The 20303-nt window shown below is 37.8% G+C and overlaps 1 protein-coding gene across 1 annotated transcript in view; it reads right to left on the reverse strand.

Moving 5' to 3' along the window:
- Positions 1-1324: 1324 nt before the first annotated feature.
- LOC140226408 (inactive phospholipase C-like protein 2) overlaps positions 1325-20303 on the reverse strand; it is a 130110-nt gene continuing 111131 nt past the window's right edge. Inside the window, exons 14-26 of the mRNA XM_072306883.1 lie at positions 18473-18572; positions 17703-17882; positions 16377-16484; positions 15444-15568; positions 14886-14970; positions 13549-13695; positions 12016-12113; positions 7165-7266; positions 5998-6252; positions 5204-5293; positions 3816-3872; positions 2545-2640; positions 1325-1474 (exon numbers count right to left, since the gene is read on the reverse strand). Coding sequence (XP_072162984.1) covers positions 1403-1474; positions 2545-2640; positions 3816-3872; positions 5204-5293; positions 5998-6252; positions 7165-7266; positions 12016-12113; positions 13549-13695; positions 14886-14970; positions 15444-15568; positions 16377-16484; positions 17703-17882; positions 18473-18572 — 1515 coding nt within the window. The 3' untranslated portion in view covers positions 1325-1402. The remainder of the gene's footprint in view (positions 1475-2544; positions 2641-3815; positions 3873-5203; positions 5294-5997; positions 6253-7164; positions 7267-12015; positions 12114-13548; positions 13696-14885; positions 14971-15443; positions 15569-16376; positions 16485-17702; positions 17883-18472; positions 18573-20303) is intronic.

Raw genomic sequence — 20303 nt, forward strand, 5'->3', positions numbered from 1 at the left:
ACATTAAAGGTCTTGTTTTATATCTTTGGGAGCAATGATTTAAAAAACATTTCAAGGTATTATATTTGATGCATATGTGTAGATTTGTTGTATCACATAACATCTTACCAAATAAAATTTTCACAATAAAGCCTACAATATAAGGATATATCAGTATTTTTCTCAATAACCATAACTGTAGACGGTTTAGTCTGGAAACATTTTTATCATACCTATAGCTCACATTTTGTATATTTAACAATACCTAACATTGATCATACAGATTCAAATTTTGACAGTGGTTGTTTCTATCCCTAACTCACATTTTAGAACTATTTTATAGAACTAAATTGCTTTCATCTGCAGATGGTTAATTATGCCTTTAAATATCAACAATTAACACTTAATATTAGTTGGACCTCTTTTCTTTTGATTTGTTCTTTTTTTTCGGGGGGGGGGGGGGCAAATTTGCATCACAGAAACAAGATCACTTCTTGGCCCTGCGTTTGATAGTCTTGATTGTTCTCCCTCTTGACACAATGTTTCTACGTAATGCTTCTAATCTCCGACAAAGTTGTACAGTAAACACTCACCTCCTAATATAAACCAAACTTGAGTTGACCATATTTCTATTCACATCGTTTAAAGTTATATAAGTATATAATGAAAAAAAAAAGATATTTACTGTTTCAGTCACTGTACTAACATTAAATCAAAAGAGCTTTTAGCACATACTTTACCAGAAAAAAAAAAAACAGACAAAAAATGCCCCTACACATGTCAGACGTCACAAGGCGCATATTGCATAGAAATGCATCATTTCTATTTGCATATTCATGCAACTACTCATCTCAAGAACGAAACAAATACAATGTATTATGCATGGCAGATGAAGTAAAATTCTTAAAATTGCTTTAAAAACAAAAACAAAAAAAAAAAACTGGCATGATCTTGAGTGTACTTAGTATTTATTTTGTTTTAACTGAAGAAAATTTTCATTTTAATCAAGCTCTTAAAAAAATCATGGATACCTGGTTATACAGTGTATTATTCCTACATATTTTTGCAGTTAGTATCATTACTTTAAATACACTTGACATCAAAACTATGAAAGCAAACGTTTGAATTTGAGTCTATTTGGCATTTCTCTTGATTGTCGCCTAATTAGAGAGGGTCGTTATGTTCCGAGTAATAATGATATAAATTCTAAGAATCATCATCAAACCATAAACGACCAGATTCTTTTTGCTACAGAAGTTGAAAAGGAATCACTTCCTTGTCCCCCCGTGGGCAGGAGTTGGGTGGATTGGAGTTGGGAGGGGGGTATACCAAAAGTTTCTCTCTCTCTCTCTCTGAGGTCCGGACGTGGTGGATAGGTTGTGAGGAGCACCCTCTGTCGCCATGGAAACGTAAACCCCAAACATCACCTGCTCTCGTCCTCCTCTATGATGTCGCCCTCGTGGGCCTGCTTCAGCGACGTCACCGTCTCAAACACCTGGGATGAAAGGAGCCATTCCAGATATAGATAATTTCACATCATACATAGTACGTATAAATCGATGGTACAGTACCATGTATAGATCTGAGGATGAGATTGTGGTCCTTGAAGTAATGTATGAACAAAATCTCTTTAAAACTAAAAACATAATACACTCAACGAGGATGGATGACAAAGGAGGCTCATGATTTATATCCCATTAATGTAGCAAATGAATGTAATTCCATTATGACGCCACTTGCTAAGCAAGCTCAACTGTGTAGAATTAATGCATACTTCCTTCTTTTTGTTCTGTTTCCTTGAGGACCATACAGTTGTATCATGCATTCTTATGTGAAGCTGCTAAGTCATCATCTTTGTTCACTGTGATTCATTATGAATTTTGAAAAACATTCTCATTCCTTATTCCAACCACTATAAATTCTAAAACTCTGTTTTCCAGTAAAACCAATCTATAGATGTTCATATGCAAATTCTTATCTGGAAGTTTCTTTAGTGTAAGACAGTATCCATTAAGGTCAACTGACGCAAAACTTTGCCATGGATCAGCAAATATCTGCTATGATGCTGACAAAAGCTGATTGGCTGTCCACCTGTACAAGATGTGGTCACCTGACTGTAAAGTCCACCTGTTCCCTTAGTGGTTGCTGTACACAAGTCTGATTGTGTACCCTTTAAAAACAACTAGCTCTAGCTACATGCAAATAATGTTTTGCCATTCCTAACAACACCTAGTGTCTCTGTTCAAACATACCCGCTCTTGTTTGGAGCACTGTTAAGATTCCCCTACCCATCTTCAAAAAAAAAAAAGAAAAAAAAACAGAAAAAAGACAATGAAGACAAAAACAAGAAATAAACAGAACAAAGCAAAAGAACAGAAAAACAAACATAGTTGCCATTCACTGCAAACAGATCAAATTCTCAATCTTCTGTGGCACCAAAAAAAAAAAAAAAAAAAAAATAGAGAAGAAGTTAGTAATATGCTGTGGAGACAGACAGAATTCAACTTCAAGTCGTGAGTTTTTAATGACAAAGGCCTACTCATGAATCATGAATATATTCATTACCTGTTTCATCCAATCATGACACTCCTCTTTGGCACTGCCAAGCACCTCCCTCTGACCTTTCATGACCCGGATGTTCCAGGCGAAGTTTTCTGTTGCCTAGAGACAGACAGGAGAAACAAGGTGAGGGTCATTGTGGTGAACCCTTCCAATAAACATGTGATGTTTCTTGCAAATTCAATTTCATTATCATCATCCTCATACCAGTTTTTATTTGTGTCTGTTTCCGATAACAAGGTTGGCCAGAATTACCTAGCAGCTCTCACAGCAATAGCTCTCACACCTTCTTGTCATCACATGACCTCTTCCTTGGTGAATTTGAGTCAATGGGTGCGTTCAAGCGCTCTTCTAAAAGTGAACTGAACCACACAGAACCCACATCAGAGGAGCACTCGAATGCTCCTTATTAAGTGTAGCATACCGCACGGAACCGCGCCAAAAGGTGCTCCAACAGGGTACCAAAAGCATACCAAAAGTTCGCATGTGAAGAATGCGCATAACACGCATGTACATCATAATGCAAAGAGTTCATTCTCTTTGTTGCGGGCATCTGTAAGTAGTTAAAGTGCACCAGGTGAATGACACTATTGTTAAAAAATGTGTGACTCCCTCTAAAAATAACTCATGAGGTACTCTTTCTCAACAGAGTGCCTGGACGCTCCAAATCTTGCACAGTATGGTACGGTTCACTTTGGTTCGCATCCTCAAATGCGCCCTATGAGAGAAGTAACAAAGAGCTAACTGTGAAATCAATTGAAAAGAAAAAAATAAGACACAGTCCCCGAGACTATCTTGTCATCACGTCACCTCAATCTGCACTGTACCGTATGTCCCCCAAAAAATTACAACGGGACCCTCTGCAATGATAACTTTAAAAAAAAAATCCAAATACAATTTCAGGATGCGAAACAATAACTCATTGCATTTTACAGAAAACCCTATTCGATTTGCTTCAGTGGTCAACAAGAAATGAGGGATTTTGTAGAGCATGTCAGGAATCTCTTCCCTCCAAGTTCTGTCTATTGTGTTCACACACAAGAGCATGCAAGTGCTAAACTTGGAAGAATCAGACTCATGACATGCTTTACAACAATCCACATTTCTCTGTGACTGCGTAACCAAATTGAATGGGGTTTTCTGCAAAATAGAGCTAAGCTGTAATGTATTTCAAGACCCTGAAGTAGCATTTAGACAGTTTAATTATATTGGGTGTTATCAATGCGAAAATCTGATTGTAATTTTGTTTGGGACATACTGTACACTGTCATACATACCCTTGTCAACTTGCGACCCTTGACTCCTTCTTTGGTCAGAAGCTGCGTGAGGTTGTCCTGTCACAGGCAGAAAAAATGCAAAGAAACTCATCATTATAAATTTAAAGACTATCACTTTTTGTCACAAACATTCAATAAGTAAATTCACTGTCATACTATTAAAAAGAACCTTTGAATACTAGTCATATCTTCCACCACCTGACCACCATGGATCGATTCTCAGAGTAAGGTAAAAAAGCATCTCTTGTATATCAACAAATAGCAATGTTTTCATTCTGGGCCGATGTCTTTCCTTCATCAAACTTTGCCTGCCAATTTTTGCCTGTCATATTTTAGGTCTAATTTTGATATTTGCTTGACTTAAGTCAATTGATTTAAAGTGCAATTCTGCACCAACCTTAATTTGACTTGCAAATTATCATATTAAAACTTATCATTTCTTTTAGATAAGGAGAAACAGTGAAGAGTTTCCTAGTAGACTGGCGACTGACCACAGCCATATGAAATACATGTATGTACATGTACAACCATTACTAAAACTTGCTGAAATCAGTTGGATCTTTTAAATCTTAAACTTTCTCAATATTTGTCCAACTTAGATGAATTTGTCTTCAAAAAAAAAAGAATTACTATTGTGTTGATCTGATTTACTCTATAATATATTTGAAAATCAACTTTGGCAGACTGTGGAAGACTGCACTTTGAGCTGGACTTGTACTGGAAATGGACTCTTAGTCCAAGTTTCTAGACAGGTGCTTATTTTACTTTTTTTTTTTTTGGTGGGGGGTGAGATTAAGAAGAAAATGAAGGAGAAGTAGGAAGAAGAGAAGAAAAAGGAGAAGAAAAAGAAGAGGAAGAAGAGGAAGGAGAGGTAGACGAAAAAGAAGAAGTAAAAGAACATGAGGAGAGGTAAACGGGAAAAAAAGAAAAGAAAAAGGAGAAGGAACAGAGGTAGAATAAGATTAACCCATTGAAGACGAGTCCCGAGTATACTCGGGCAAGTGTCTACGGGAAATGCACGTTGTAGCAAAACCTGCCCGTCCTCAATGGGTTAAGAACAAAATGAAGGACAGGTAGAAGAAGTAGAGGTAGAAGAACAAAAGTAGAGGTAGAAGAACAACAAAATAAACAAAGAGGTAGCAGAAAAAAAAAAAAAGAAGGAAGAGGAAATGTAGAAGAATCAGAAATACACATTTTGTAGAATAAGATCCTACACATTTTGTAGAACAATGTCCTACACCATTATTAAAGTAGAAGTATAAGGAAAGAGAAAAAGGGGGCAGAGAGGTAGAAGAAGAAGAAGAAGAAGAAGAAGAAGAAGAAGAAGAAGAAGAAGAAGAAGAAGAAGGAAAAAAAATACTCAGACTCCACCCAGCCATCAGTCTTACATGGTATTGCATACTGGACACTTGAGCCTCCTCAATCCTGGTGGATACACCCTCGGCTTGCTCCCAGAGCTTCTTACACTCCTCAACAAGCTGTGAGAGAAAAGACAGAAAGACGGACAGACAATCAACAGACGTGTGCAGAGTCCCGCTTCCTGATTGGATGTTGGTAAGGGAAGTTTCCATTCTAGCAAAGGATTGTTATCCTAGCATCTCTCATGAAACGGGGCCATGGTCTCTCATAGACAAGTCTGTGTACTCAAATACATGACATGCCCAAAACTACACTCTCTGGTCTTCAAGCATTGAACTGTGTCAACATTTGACATCACAACTCGCAAACACGTGTAGCACAAATGATGCAGTGTGTACACATTGTGTGCATTACACTACAACACCAGATGACACAAGCCTTATAAGTCTTGTTACTGTGTAGATGTCAAAGTTGTTATCAACATACTCACTGTAATGTAGGCAGGGCTCGACACTAACGGTGGCCCGGTGGCCCGGGGCCACCAAAAACGCACGTCGGGCCACCAAAATTTCAGAAATGAAGAATTTGGTGGCCTGATCGGGCCACCAAAAAAGGTCGGATGTTTGCCTTTGGGCCACCAAAAATGAAAGTTAGTGTGGAGCCCTGATGTAGGTATCTATTACATGAATCGTCTTTCACTATAAACACATGGTATACACCATGCATACTTTTGTGTGTGATACACTAAACACAGAGGTTACATCAGCCTTTAATCTTATCTCTGTGGAGATAATAGTTACAATTGAGATGTTAACACACTCACCGTGGTGTAGGCAGCTATTGCCTTCTTCAGCACCTCCGGCGCGTTTCCCTCCAGCCTGAGAAGCGTGACGTCTTCTTCCGTCCGCACGGCGATGCTGACGGGCTCCGTCGTCTTGGCTAGCCGGTTGAACAGCGCCCTCACACACTGCTTGAGGTTGGCCATGGACGCCAGCCCGCACGACTCCTTGAAGCCGACCATGGCGCACTGGATGTTTTCCCGGAGGTCGGTGGCCTCTCGCAGGGGTTGAGATGCCGCCTGTATTGGCAGAGGATCGGCACATAAAATCACAGCTAAATCCATGATGGATGCTCACTCTGGTTGCATTTTGACAAATCAGGCAGTCTTAACCCTTACGATGCCCGAGCACTCTCGAGAATTAACCTGCCAGCCAACATACGGATTAAGACGGCTATGAAATGATTATGTGATATTAATTAATAAAACAAATCTGAATATTTTTAATACACAATGCTTAAACTGAGGGTGCTATACAAGTGATGCACAGGCACTACAGTTACCAGAAACTTCTGCTCTACATTGTACAGCATTATCTGAAACGTGATTTCAGCTTTCTATAGGCAGTTAAAATGGTTTCAGATGTGGAATAAAATGGGAATATAGATGTGGAATGTGGAATATAAAGCAAATAATTAACTTCTGGTTTCAGGCAATGAGACAAACTATCACTTCCTCAGCAATCTGAATGACATTGTGTAGATAACTACATCCAGATCGCCTCGGAAGTGATAGTTTATCCCATCACCTTCACCAACGTTGATTGTTTGCTTAATGTTCTCAAAGAGCCAGAATATTTTGTGTGTAAAATAATTTTTATTATTTTTTTTTGCACAATTGATGGAGTGAATCCTCATACCTTTACAAAATGCTGAAAGTGCAATTGCACTAGGTTGTTGCATATACAGATTCTTCCTATGCACTCAGTGATAAATCCACCCATACCGAGTTGTAAAGTTAGCATTGTCCTTTAATGTAGTGTATATTGTACATATGCTTATCTGGAATGTGTACAATCACCCAGAACAGCATTTCCTCTATATGACATGCATTATCTGAAACATGATTTGAACTTCTTGAAAGATATCTGAGCACTGAACTATTAGGTAGTCACACCTTGTGCCTCTGAAATGTGCATATACATATACATACCCTGAATGCTTCATCAACAGTTTTTACGCCTATCGACTTCATGCGCGTGTACTCCCTCGACTTCTTGGATTTCTTCACCGACATCCCTCGCCGCGTCGGTTTCTGAAGACAAGCAGACAAAGAAATAATGTACCAAATTAATGTGGCTCAACGTGGAAATATTTCCACAATTTGCGATAAAAATTAATCTACATTTCACTTTCATTGAGACCTTGAAGATATGGACAATTCTGCTCTTACATTTGCTGCTCAGTCTCTGAAAATGGAAAAGCAAAAGGATGGAAGTGAAGTTTCTAGAACAGCTGCACACACTTGGTTTAATATTGTCTTCATATCTGACACTATACAATGATTAGCAAAATTCAGGCTAATTCAAGAAAGGCAATGTTTACTATACTATTTTGTGTTTAACCATTTGTTATAGTCCTGCAGAGTATACTGGAAATGCTCCAAATTCAATAATTCCATTGCTTCAAGAACACCCCAGAGTCTATAATGTTTAGCTTTGTAGCCACAGATGGAATTGGAGGTTATGAATATGTATGACATATTCGTCCATCATAAATATTTATTATGAACTGGATATAAACTTTAATAATCCCAACCTGCTGGTATCTGATGGGTTGTGTGCAAAATCAATGGGAGTCTCAAAATGGCACAGGGTATGGGTTAAAGTAATGAATTCATTACAAGATTGGCTACCACCTGTACAAACCTGTCCTTTGTTCATGTTGATGAATAAATTTATTCCAAATAATATTCTTGATATTATAAGATGGTGAAAGACTACATTGTACATATAAACCTGATACCTGTTTGAAACCACATGCACAATGTGAACTTGAAATGGATCATTTAAGAATCTACATTAACCATGTCATTATATTTATGCAGGGTTAGACACAAACATCTTTCTCTCTGGTGGCCCATTTTGGCACCTAAAATCATTAAATCCTAAATGTTGGTAGCCCCAAACAAAAGCATACACAAAAGCCAATTTTGAATCTTATACTTGCCACATAAGTCTACCAAAAGATAATTCTTTTTGTTAATTTATCATTACTATTTTTAATTTTGTGGCCCTATATCAATTGTTACTGGTTATAAAGGGTGACCACTATAATGTTGAGACCTGATGCATGATTACTGGAGATCGAGAGAATCTCCGATTCTGCAGGGTGTTCAATCAACTGGCAAGAACGTTAATTGGGTCAAAGTACATTTCCACCTTGTTTTCCCAATGAAAAAAAAAGAACAAGCAATCTTTGTTTGCATGGATATTAGATAATGAAATCATAAAATGCAAAGTATGCAAAGTGACAATAATACCAATGGAGAAAAGGAGAAGATTCATGATTAAAACATGTAAGATAAAAAATGAAACTGACTTCTTAAAATATTATTTAAAACACAAAAAGAACTCTCCCACTGTATAAAGGTGAGGGTGCTATGATCAAACTCATAATAAACCACAATCATCAAGGAAATAAAAGTCAATGGAATTCTACACCAAATTTAAATCAACTTTCATTATTGAAATGGAGTATAAGTCTTGAGAATGTTATGGTAGACATCTTGTGAAAGTCACACTTACAATAAGATAGTGAGAGGACAGTCATGTATTTGAAAATTCCACTTGTTTAAACCCGTCAAACGAATACTGATGTCGGTCAAAACCTCATAATAATAAGCTATTAAAGATTATGATGTCATCAACTCGCTCTCAATCGATTTGTGCAGAAAAAAAAATAACAAAACCTAATGCTAATATTTTGAGTTGAATTAATAATTAAGCGAATTTACCCCACAAAAGGCATCTTTTCTAGGTTATGCCGCAGCAACAAAAGAACTTAAAAATTCATAACATAACAAATATACACATATGCATATCATTAAAATACAAATTATCATTATTTCATGTTAATTCTCTATCCCCACCCCACCCCCCCCCCCAAAAAAAAAAATAATAATAATACAATGTAGGAGATTTGTAAGACGCTAGAAATAACAGTGTTTCAAAAAAACATGTACAACTTTAAAGTCAATAACTTTCTTAATTTTTTGTTTGCTTTTGGACGATATGTCTACCATCAGATTGTTCTCTATTTATTAAAACCAACTTCAATAAAGTAGGATTGCATTCTATTACATAATAAAGTATTGTGCGGTATAGCTAACACCAAACAAAATTGAATAACCTTTGAAAGGTTTTGATGAATGAATGAATGAATGAATTGCTTTATTGTCCATAAAGGAAATTCTCTTTTCACTTTTTTTTTTTGTTGCATGTAGTCCACATAGTGAACAAGACAAAAAATTACAATTACATATTACAAATTGACAGATTCATCATAGTTCAAAGGTACATATTGCATAACATATAATTCTGCTTACAAATATATACTCCTTACAAAATACTGCATTTCCCTAGTTTCAGTACAAATGAGACCTTACAATTACAGTCATGAAGATGTTGATACTGACTGAACCAGGGAGCCAGTGACTCATATGAAAAAAAAAGAAAAAGAAATCAATATGGACCTTCACCAATATAATATCTCCTTTGCTGATTACATGCACATGTAAACTGGTTCATAAAAATCTGAAATGATGAAATATATATACAATATGCTGCATAAATATGTACTAGTAGTCACTGAATTCTAACCAAGGAGGGGTCAGGATACCAAAGGCAAGTTCTGTGGCAGGGTGATAGGGAAGGGATTTACCCCTCTACATTTGTATATCTGCCCCACCCATCAACCACACCCCTTTTCTGTTTCTGCGTGTATCTGTGTTTGAATATAGAGTAGATGGAGGCTAGTCACAGTATAAATCCAGAAAAACACCCTACCTCCTTAATCCTGGTGTAAGAGGTCAAAAGACTAATCCACTTTTCTTTTCTTGTTTGTTTGTTTGTTTGTTTGTTTGTTTGTTTGATTGATACTTGACTTTACCAACACAAACAGGTGCAAATTCAAAGCAGCTGGAAGCACAACCCTCTTTCTCACAGAGGAGAACCCTTGTTGACCCTTCACACACCCATTGAAAAATCCTGAAGGGACCCTGATCAACAGATCCATGAGGGATCCTTGAGTCACCTTTGAAGGGACACTAAAGAAGTCCTTTAATAGTTTAATCTCAAGTGACTCTGAAGTCAACCCGTTCCCTCAGGGAACCTGGTGACTTGTGTATTATGTCTATGGGAATTCTAGAATTCAGTATGGAATGGGTTAATTGACTCTTCACAGAACCCTAGAAGAATTATCAATGATCCTCCTCTGACTCTGGAGCATGGTCTCCATGGAACACTTGAAAAACTCTGAGAGTCCCTCAAGTGACCCTGAACGGATGCTCAAGCAAATTTTGTACAGCCCTCACAGGTTTCTAAAGTATCCTTGAAGTGAATCTTAAACGGCCCTTTAGTGTTCCCGAGCAACCCTCCAGAGACAATCAAGAGTGTGAAGGTGACACTCAAGTGACTCTTTAAATGATTCTCACAAGTTTCCTGAGTCATTCATATAACTGCAAATAGTAATAGGCGATTCCACAGACGAGATCTCAGGCACCTTTTAAGTGAGCCTCAAGGTATGACTAAGATACCCATACATGAACCTTTAATCGGTCCTCAAGAGGGCATTAAGTTACATCTCACCTGCCACTGTGCTGGAGAAAGCCACTATGATGACAGCGTAAGGTAACAAGGAAAAGATCTTAAGTCCATGCAGCCATTTTGTCAACACTTACAATACATACTGTACACGCTATACACAATGATCATCATTGTACAATGAAGTACAGTAACATCTCTTACAAAGAGGTCGAATATAATAAAACCCTCCTGTAACAAGGCAATTTTGCAGGTCTAAGCTCTTTATATTCCCTTGTTTTTGTTACCCTGACATAGTGAGAAACCTCTGGGGCTCATGTTATCAAAAGATATATTAAATCGATTATAAATTTCCTTACCACACAGGCTGCCATTTGCAGACATATGATATAAATCAACTATATATCATAATATAGTTGATTAATGAAGAGCTATAATTGATTAAATCAATCATAACTCTTCATAAAACGTAAATCAATCACAACTCTTCATAAAACATGACCCTGATATAACAACGTAACTGTCATGTTTTTAAGTTCTCCTTATGATGTGGTTCCCCTGCAGTTAATGCTTTATTGTACACATGTGTATTGTATCTTGTGGCATAATCACTTTTACACAAACTTTACAATTTAACTGCTCAGGATATTTGGCTAAAACTTCCACAATCAGTAGCATTTTGTCTTTCACTCCCAAAGTTTGAATTTATTGTAATTCAGCCAACCATGTGAAGTCCAACTGCAACATCTCAATACAACAGGATATAAAGGAAAGGGGAATAAAATAAGATTTTACATGTCAGGTGACCTCTGAAATATCTCCTCTCATTGGCCAATTCAAGTATCGTAAGAGCCAAGTGGTCTACAGAATGGAGATATTTCTTGTTTTGCATTCCTCTTATGAACAAGTATCATCACATGATACGTTTTTATTTATTTTCCCCTCAATTCTCACTAGCTGTACAGATATATAACAATCCTGGTGGGCATGTCCCTATTCACTTGGTAGTCTACGGCTGACTCGATGGGTCTTTATGAAATTTATATCATTTCGTTTGGTTCAAATGATTATAAAATTATGGCGTTTTACATGTATATGTCGGTTGATTAATCCATTCTTTTTGATGCAAAGTATACATCAAGTACAACACATTGAAAGTGTTGAATTATGATGATGCACTATTGTATAATTTTACATTATGATTAACAATGTGGATTGTGATATGCAGCATAAATTCTTACCCCTCCTCCTCGCTTGTTCGTCACTGCCACGTGAACAAAGAGCGACGCTGGCGCCAACGTCTCGCCGGTGTTGGATAGCAGTGTTATGTGTCTGTAGCCTGGGAAGACGGGTAGGAAAAGACCAGACAGTTATCAATATTAATCAGTTGAGGAGCAGCTGATTTGGCTACAATACATGTTTCCCATTGACAAATGCCCGAAAATACTCAGGATGAGTCTTCAACAGGTTAAGCGACTCCCCACTGGAAACTACATTTATGTGTACCATGTAATCTCCACATGAGGGGTACGTTGTAACAGAAGAAAAGGGATTAGGAGGCAACTGTATGAAATGCCAAATGTGACAGGAACTTGATCGACTCGTGGAGAGCAAACTTGAGGTGATTACATATAGGCTTAACCCTAAAGGGGCCGGGCTTTTTTGGCTATGCTCAGACCGGGGGGGGGGGGGGGGGGGAATGGCTATGAAATTTGGCATGCGTGAGACCCGCGTCATAATCTTCAATATTGTGTTATAAGATTTTTTGAAACAAGCAATTTCTAATTTTAATTAACTAATTATGCAAATTAAGCTCAAGATCATATTTTAGCCTAATTAAAAGCATTGAGAGTCTAATTTTTGATCTGTAAATCTGTTTTGGCATATTCAACAATTGTACATCACAAAAACTTTCAAAACTCATTTCAATTCTTATGTATTTTATTGTTTTCAGAATTTCTTATGTATTTCTCTGTTTTTCAACTTTTGTTTTTTCTTTGTTTTTTTATTGGAAATTGTCACTGACCACTTTTCTACCATAACTAGCACAAAACTAATCAATGAAAGTGATTAATTGTAAAAATAATCAGGTTTTTATGACCTTCATGACAGAGCACTGTTTTCCATAGGAAATGCACACAAAATCACAAAATTGTGCCTGTTTTGGGGCGACATTCCGTTACAAAAAGGGGCATGGCTTCGCAAAAGTATGCGCGGATGTCGCAAATTTGGTCTCAAAAGTTGCGCAAGACTTGAACAAACAAAGTCAAGAAGCCTCGTGACGAGGCCTTCTCGCGTTACAGAATTATAGCGCGAAACGTCGAGGGGGGGGCGGATTCTGCCCCCCCCCCCCCTCGACGTTAAAGGTGAAAGTCTTATGTATTTCCCGGTTCGGCCCTAATATTTTTCATCGACTGGCACATTTAGGCCACTCAAATCTTTTAAATGTGAAATATTGGTTGCCGAAAAAGAAATGTAGTGTCCCAAAATAAAAGGAAATACAAAAATTCAGTATAATTCTACCTGTCTGATTAGGTATACAAGAAGTAGCCTTTTTGGAAATTTGATGGCCCAACATCAATTTTTAGTGGCCCTGGGCCACGGCTAATATCAAGCCCTGATGTACAGTGTATTTGTTAAAAAAATGCTACTATAGCTCAGCCTTAGTTTAATCATCATCATCATCATCATCACTATGAACATACATGTACACTGTAATCACAGTCATTGTTCAGATAATTCCTTGATACACACTTGATACATCTCCTACATACCTGGCTGTAAGCACTCAAATGGAATGGTGTACTGGCCAATGAACTCATCTCCAATAAAGTCGTCATCGAGGACAACGAACCGCACCAGAGCCAACTCCGGGAGGTTGACAGAGAATTCAAAACTTTCATCAAAGATGGGATTGTAGCCTGGAATACAAGGTAGACACAGAATGCAGACATTATCACTTTCTTTTCCATGAATAGTTAGTGACTCTGCCATTACGAACAGCATGTTGCCACTAACCCTAAGACCTGAATTCACAAAGTTTTAATAGCTTATAATCTAGTCCATGGATTATAAAAATTTTGCTTGGGTAAATGTGCATGCCAGAGTGCATATGCCAACAGGTATTAAATCATAAACATAAGCTGATACATGCATGTAAAAGGTACGTGTATGCTTGTCACACATTTGTTTTAGTCCATGGACTAAATTCAAACAATAGATTTCATGGTCTAGTTGTGGTTCTGCTTTTCCTTGTATGCATACAGATGCGCACAATATGATTGTGAAATAGAAAATACAGTACAGCAGGGGCAATGACGTTCAGGTCATACAGAATGCATTGTGTGGTTGATTGACCAAGATTACAGAATTCATCGTCACTATTAAAATGATAATAAATAAAATCCCACAACCTGTATGGAGCTCAACAGTAGAGGGCATTGTGAGGCAAGGTTCGAGAAGATCAGTAACATGCATATACACAGATATCTAATCACACAACCCCGTTTTAGAGTCCCCATGTCTGAGAGGACCTCAGGAGGACCTCAGGAGGACATGCCAAACAAACACGAGCCATTTTTTACACAAACTCAGTGGGGGGTGAGAGATAACTCCTGTTTAGAGTCCCCCTGTTGTCGAGAGTGAGGTCTGCATACATTTATACGGAAACCAGTGGAAGGGCATTTCTCCTTACGGAACCAGTGGAAGGGCATTTCTCCTTGAGAGAGGAAGCAGTCACTTCACTGTTTCTCTTGCACACATTATGCGCACTCAGCCACAAACAGGTCACTGGAAGTTTGTGCAGTGTTCACGCCATGTTTGTGCTGAGACCGTTTAGAGTCCCCTCATCTGGCGTAAACACAGCTCAACCTCCAGTGGTTGCGCTGGACTCATGCTAGGCTGTCTAACATGACATTCCTGCTAGACTCACGCCAGATTCCCTACAGACTCGTGCTAGATGCTTTGTGCTGTGACCGTTTAGAGTCCCCACTGTCTGGCATGAACACAGCACAACCTTTAGAGGTTGTGCCGTGTTTCGGGGAAAAAACGGGTAAGAGACTTTCGGGGGAGGGGGTGTAAATGGCCAATAATCTTTGAAATATATCTTTACCATTGTGAGGCACTGTTTTCGTTCTCTCCTCCCGGCAGTCTGCTGGAATCCCAAATATCTCCACAGATATGTACGGGTCTATTACCTGGTCAAATGAGAAAGGAATGAGCATTTGTACTTCCAATTAGCAGATCACAGAGAGTGCTTAAATTCTGTTGATATCATACAGCTTCATCATAGTACTACGTAACTACCAAGGTACTGAAATTAACCCTTTCAGGATGGACTGATTTTGCTCTAACACGCATTTCCCATAGACACCTGCCCTGCATATTCTCAGGACTCATCTTCAATGGGTTAACAATGGCAATAAAACATCTACTTTGCTTGTATCAAATTGTGTGACATTGCCAAACATTTGAATCAAATACACGATCTTTTGTTCACAATTGATCAAATGTGTCTCACATTTCACATGACCAATTCCTTTCATTTTTTTAAATTATTATTTTTTTTTTTATATGACAGGTGTATACATAGTCTTATTTCAAGACTGCTAGCCTACAATATTTCAGCATTTCACACTGGCTTGACTGGCTAACTCAGTGCTAGTCTCACCTCTCCTTTTGATCCAGACCCCCTTGGCTTTGGGAACTGCTGTCCACTGATGATCTTTATATGTAGGATCTGTGGGGACACGCCTGGTATGACATCAAAGGAGTTTGGTCTGAAGTAGGCTATCTCTGCGAATGGCAAAAGGAGAGCACAGGCAGGTGGACAATCAGACGGTACTAGAAGGATTTAGTGTGATGTTAATGTTAAAGGGTGTGTACAGTTCTGGTCGAGGAGAGGATTTAGCTTTTAACGTTTTGCGAGATATTCAGAAACCACTCTATGAGATGTCAAAGAGCATGCCATTCTAAGGGGTATCAAAAGTTTATTTGATGAAAATCGGTATTGAAATAGCTGAGATATCCAAAAATAAGGAGAATCAAAGAGTTCCTAATGAAGTTGTGTTATGTCGTCATTTTTATCATTAGCACTTTTTTGGATATCTCAGCCATTTGAAAACCAATTTTCATCAAATAAACATTGAATCCTTCTTAAAATTAAATGCTCTCTCATATTTCATAAGAGGCTTTTCATTATCTCACTTAGGAAAGTTCAAAACATGAATCCCCACCTCAACCAGTACTGCACAGTCCCTTTAAGATCAACTTTTATGATACATTATACATTGGTTTATCTGTTCAGCTCTAATCAATGTAATCAGAATAAACTTCAACTTGTTATAAAAAATCAATCAAAAAATTCCTCTGTCACTTATTTATTTGCTTTATCAATGGGTGCAATGAAAAAGTCTCCAAATTTTTCATTTTCATTTGGAAGTTGAAATATCATTGAAAACACACACAACATAGGCCTACCATCATTTTGAGTTGATCTTACGCTTAGGATCAATCTAAACCCCTTGCACCCCTCCCCCTCTGTCTGGGGCGGAGGGGGAGGGGCGCTGAAAGAGGGGGAGGGACTTTTAGACATTAGACAAACCTTCTCTCATGATGGCAGGCTTTAGGATGTACCCACAGCTGCCGTTCATCTGGAACTTTCCATCGTAGAGGTCGATCATGAGTCCAGGGGTCTGATAGTTGAGGGCCACTGAAAGAAGGGGGAAAAAGCATAAAAGTGGGACAAGAAATCAGAACAAATAAAATGGCAGTTTAACCCAATGGCCCGAATTCATGAAGGTGGTACAATCTTGTCCGTGGTTTAAACCATGGACAAAGACCGTAATTTTGTATGGGGCGCCAAGTGTCGCATGGAATATTACGTTACGAAATTAGTCATTTCGTCAATGAAATGATCATCTCTAAACAAAATGACAACAAAATATGACACTTAGCGCCCCATACAAAACTATGGTCTTTGTCCATGAATGGTTTAAACCATGGACAAGATTGTACCATCCTCCGTGAATTCGGCCGTTGAGGACAATTTGATTTTGCTACAACACCCATTTCTCATAGACGCTTGCCCGAGTATGCTCGGGACTCGTCCTCAATGGGTTAACAACTTCGAACTTTTTCATCTATCAAAGACTATATCAGAGACTCCAACCCAAAGCACCTTCTGATCTGGAGATTCTCCCGCCTGAAACCCCTAGCAAACGGGAGACTCCAAGTTGATGTGTGCGAAGCGCAAAGTTCCTAGGGTTCTAGATGCTCTCTGGTGCTAGTTTAAGGCTTATTTTTTCAACATACACTAGCAATAAGTAAGAAATCCTTTCCAACGGGAGACACAGAGCCAGGGCGGGAGAAATTAAATCTCAAACGGGAGAACGGGAGATTTTGCAAAAATGGGTTTTCGGCGGGAGATCTCCCGTCAAAAACGGGAGAGTTGGAGTCTCTGCTATATGACAGAAGTGGCTTGGATGATTTCCATAAAATCAAAGAGACAATAAACAATAGTCTAGGGGCCTATATGTTCCACATCATACTTCGTCGTCTTCCCAACAGCTCAGAAATTATGACTTTTAGAAGAAAGCAGTAGCTAAATCATCAAATAAAAACATAATTGTCTTAGTATAATTTTGCACATGGAGTAATGGATATGCCTTGTGATTTCATGTCATCATCACCCAGCTACTTGTAATTTGCAAATTTGATCACAAGTATAGCATTTTTGTTAGGAATGAACAAAACTTTCAAATTCCATAATTTCTTATCTTTGTTTGATTCTAATGAAACTTATAACATCCTGTCTTGCTGATTTTACTCTACCTGTTAAAGTCCACTTCATTGTGGTGGGCAAGTATACTATAACCTTAGTCCCACATACTCATTTTAGTGTAAGGTGATGGTGATTTTTTTAACCCACCTATTTGACAGCCCACATTCCACATATCCTGAGGGTTGATGTTTGTGGAGTCGACACGGCTCGGATTCGGGTACACCCGTGAGAGAAACTTCTTGTTGTGGCTGACAAAGTCCTCGGGACTCATGTTTGCAAATTTGTCGGCGACGCTTTCACAGAACGAGCACAGTTCCCAGTAGCATTCTGGTCAAAATAATACCAATGAACATACAAAAAAAAAAAAAAAAAAAAAAAAATTATAAAACAAATAATGAACAGTTTAGTACAGGCATTTGGTGCAAGCAAAACTTAAAAAATATATTGAAAACTCTGCCATATTTCTTACTAAAGACAGAGATTGGCAAATCTATTTAACCCTCTCTGTGTCAGGAACTTTGAACAGTGTGTACAACGTATTATTTATTGTTTTCTTATCTGTGCTAATCAGCACTCTATAATATATACACACGTTGAACAGACATATTCCACTGGAGTAATTAATTTGATGTTCCAACTATGTTACTGATTTAAGAATTAATTTAGTTATGAATCACATACAATTTGTATTTTATCAAAGAGGCTTTCGAGAATTCTGAAAATAATGATATATTACATGTACATGCATATACAAAAAAGACATGGCTCAAATACGAGGCAGGCCAAAAAATTGAATACTAAGACTACTAATGTTAACCCAGCTACATAAAACAGCACCATAATACTGCCCTGTCATTGGTGAAAGCAATATGTATCAGAAGAGGAAGAATCTTTGATACAAAGTAGCCTCTACTCACGCTTTTGCCTCGCCTCGTTAAAACCCAGAAAGCGAACTGACTTGCATAGCGAGACAAGATCGGAGAGCTCCTTTATAAGTGTTCTCCTCTTGGTGCCCTCCTGAAAAAAAAAAAAAAAAAAAAAAAAAAAAAAAAAAAAATGTACACCAGATACAATGGGAATCAAAAACTAAGAAGCTTCATACATCTTAAATATGTCATTCCATATCACAAGATGGATTACTGGGTTCATTGGGAGTTACCCGTAGTGCATCCTTTACTCTTAATTCTTTTGCCAAGTGGTGAATCCGCAGGAGTGCTTTCTTCACCCGATGTCTGTAAACTAATTGTCATGGAGCAGATATTACTTAAAGGAAACCCAAACCCAAAGAGAAATGTGGATTGAGTGAAAGCAGCAACATTAGTATAACACATCAGTGAAAGTTTGAGGAAAATTGGACAATTGCTGCAAAAGTTTATTTGTTAAGTTTTGGTGTTGTAATGACTGGATAAGGAGACTACTACTAGAGTTCATGATGTCATGTTTGGACAACAATATAAAGAAAATATAAAGAGAATTCCACAAAAATTGATTTTTCATGAAAATTACACATTCAGTCAACTTGATACTGACATATTTTACGGGTATCAATTATTTCCCCTGCTTTCTGAAAGCAGTAAAGTGAAGTGCTTTTTCAATATACTGGAAAAGTGAAAGCATGTTGAATTATCTTAAGTTTGTTGTCCATACTTCATGTTATAAACTCAAGTTGTAGCTCCTTATCCGGTGGTTCCAACACCAAAACTTTAAAAATTCATAACTTTTGCATCTACTGTCCGCTTTTCATCAAACTTTAACTGGATGTGTTCTACTAATGTTGCTGCTTTCACTCAATCCACATTGCTCTTTGGGTTTTGGTTTCCTTTAATCTCCACATTCCTTATTGCATCACATAAGACCTGGCCAGTCAAGAGACATTCAGCCAGTCACAATACATGGGAAGAGAAAATATCAAAATGTTCAACATCATCAAACCAACTCAATCACATGCAGATAAAACATACTCGTTAGTGTAATCAAGCAAAATGGGAGAAACCTTCAAAGATGAAAAATGCCGCTCACAAAGGTATGCTTTGTTATCTAAACAGAGCAATGTTGTTGACCTCTTCGGATATTCTTCACATACTTTTTGATTTACCCTTCCTGTTTTTTCCTTTCCCCTCTTTAATAGTGTTTTCTCCTGTTTCACAACACATTTCAGAGTCTTTTACATTTTTTCTTTTATTTTTCTTCATTTCTCTTCTTCTTCTTTTCCTAATCATTTTCCTATGCATGGATATTCTCCTACGTATATGAACTCTTCATTCCACGCTCTTGGTTAGTTATCATCTCATTCTTTTTTCTCCTTCTTCTTCTTCTTTTTCTTCTTTCTCTTCTTCTTCTTTTTCTTCTTCTTTTCCTTCTTATACTCCATCTGCTTCTACTTATTTTTATCTTCTCATTACTATTTTCCTTCTTTTCTTTTCTTTCATCTTTTGTCTTCAGCTTCTTCTTATCCTCTTTCTTCATATCATTCATTGTCTAATTCTTCTTCTTCTTCATATTCTCCAACTACATCCTCCTTCATCTTTGAATTTGTCATTTTATTCATCCTCTAATTTTCCTCCATCTTCTTTTTCTCCATCATTCTCTCCCTTGTCTCTTCCTATCTAAACTTCTCCTCCTCCTCTTTTATTCTCTGTCATCGTCTGCATCATTTCCTGTTCTGTTCATAATTCAAACATGGTAAGAAAAAAAAAAAGAGGGAGGGGGGGAGGAGAGGATGGAATGGGGTGAGGTGAGGGGGGAGCC

Source organism: Diadema setosum, chromosome 3 (assembly GCF_964275005.1).
Source record: "Diadema setosum chromosome 3, eeDiaSeto1, whole genome shotgun sequence".
NCBI lineage: Eukaryota > Metazoa > Echinodermata > Echinoidea > Diadematoida > Diadematidae > Diadema > Diadema setosum.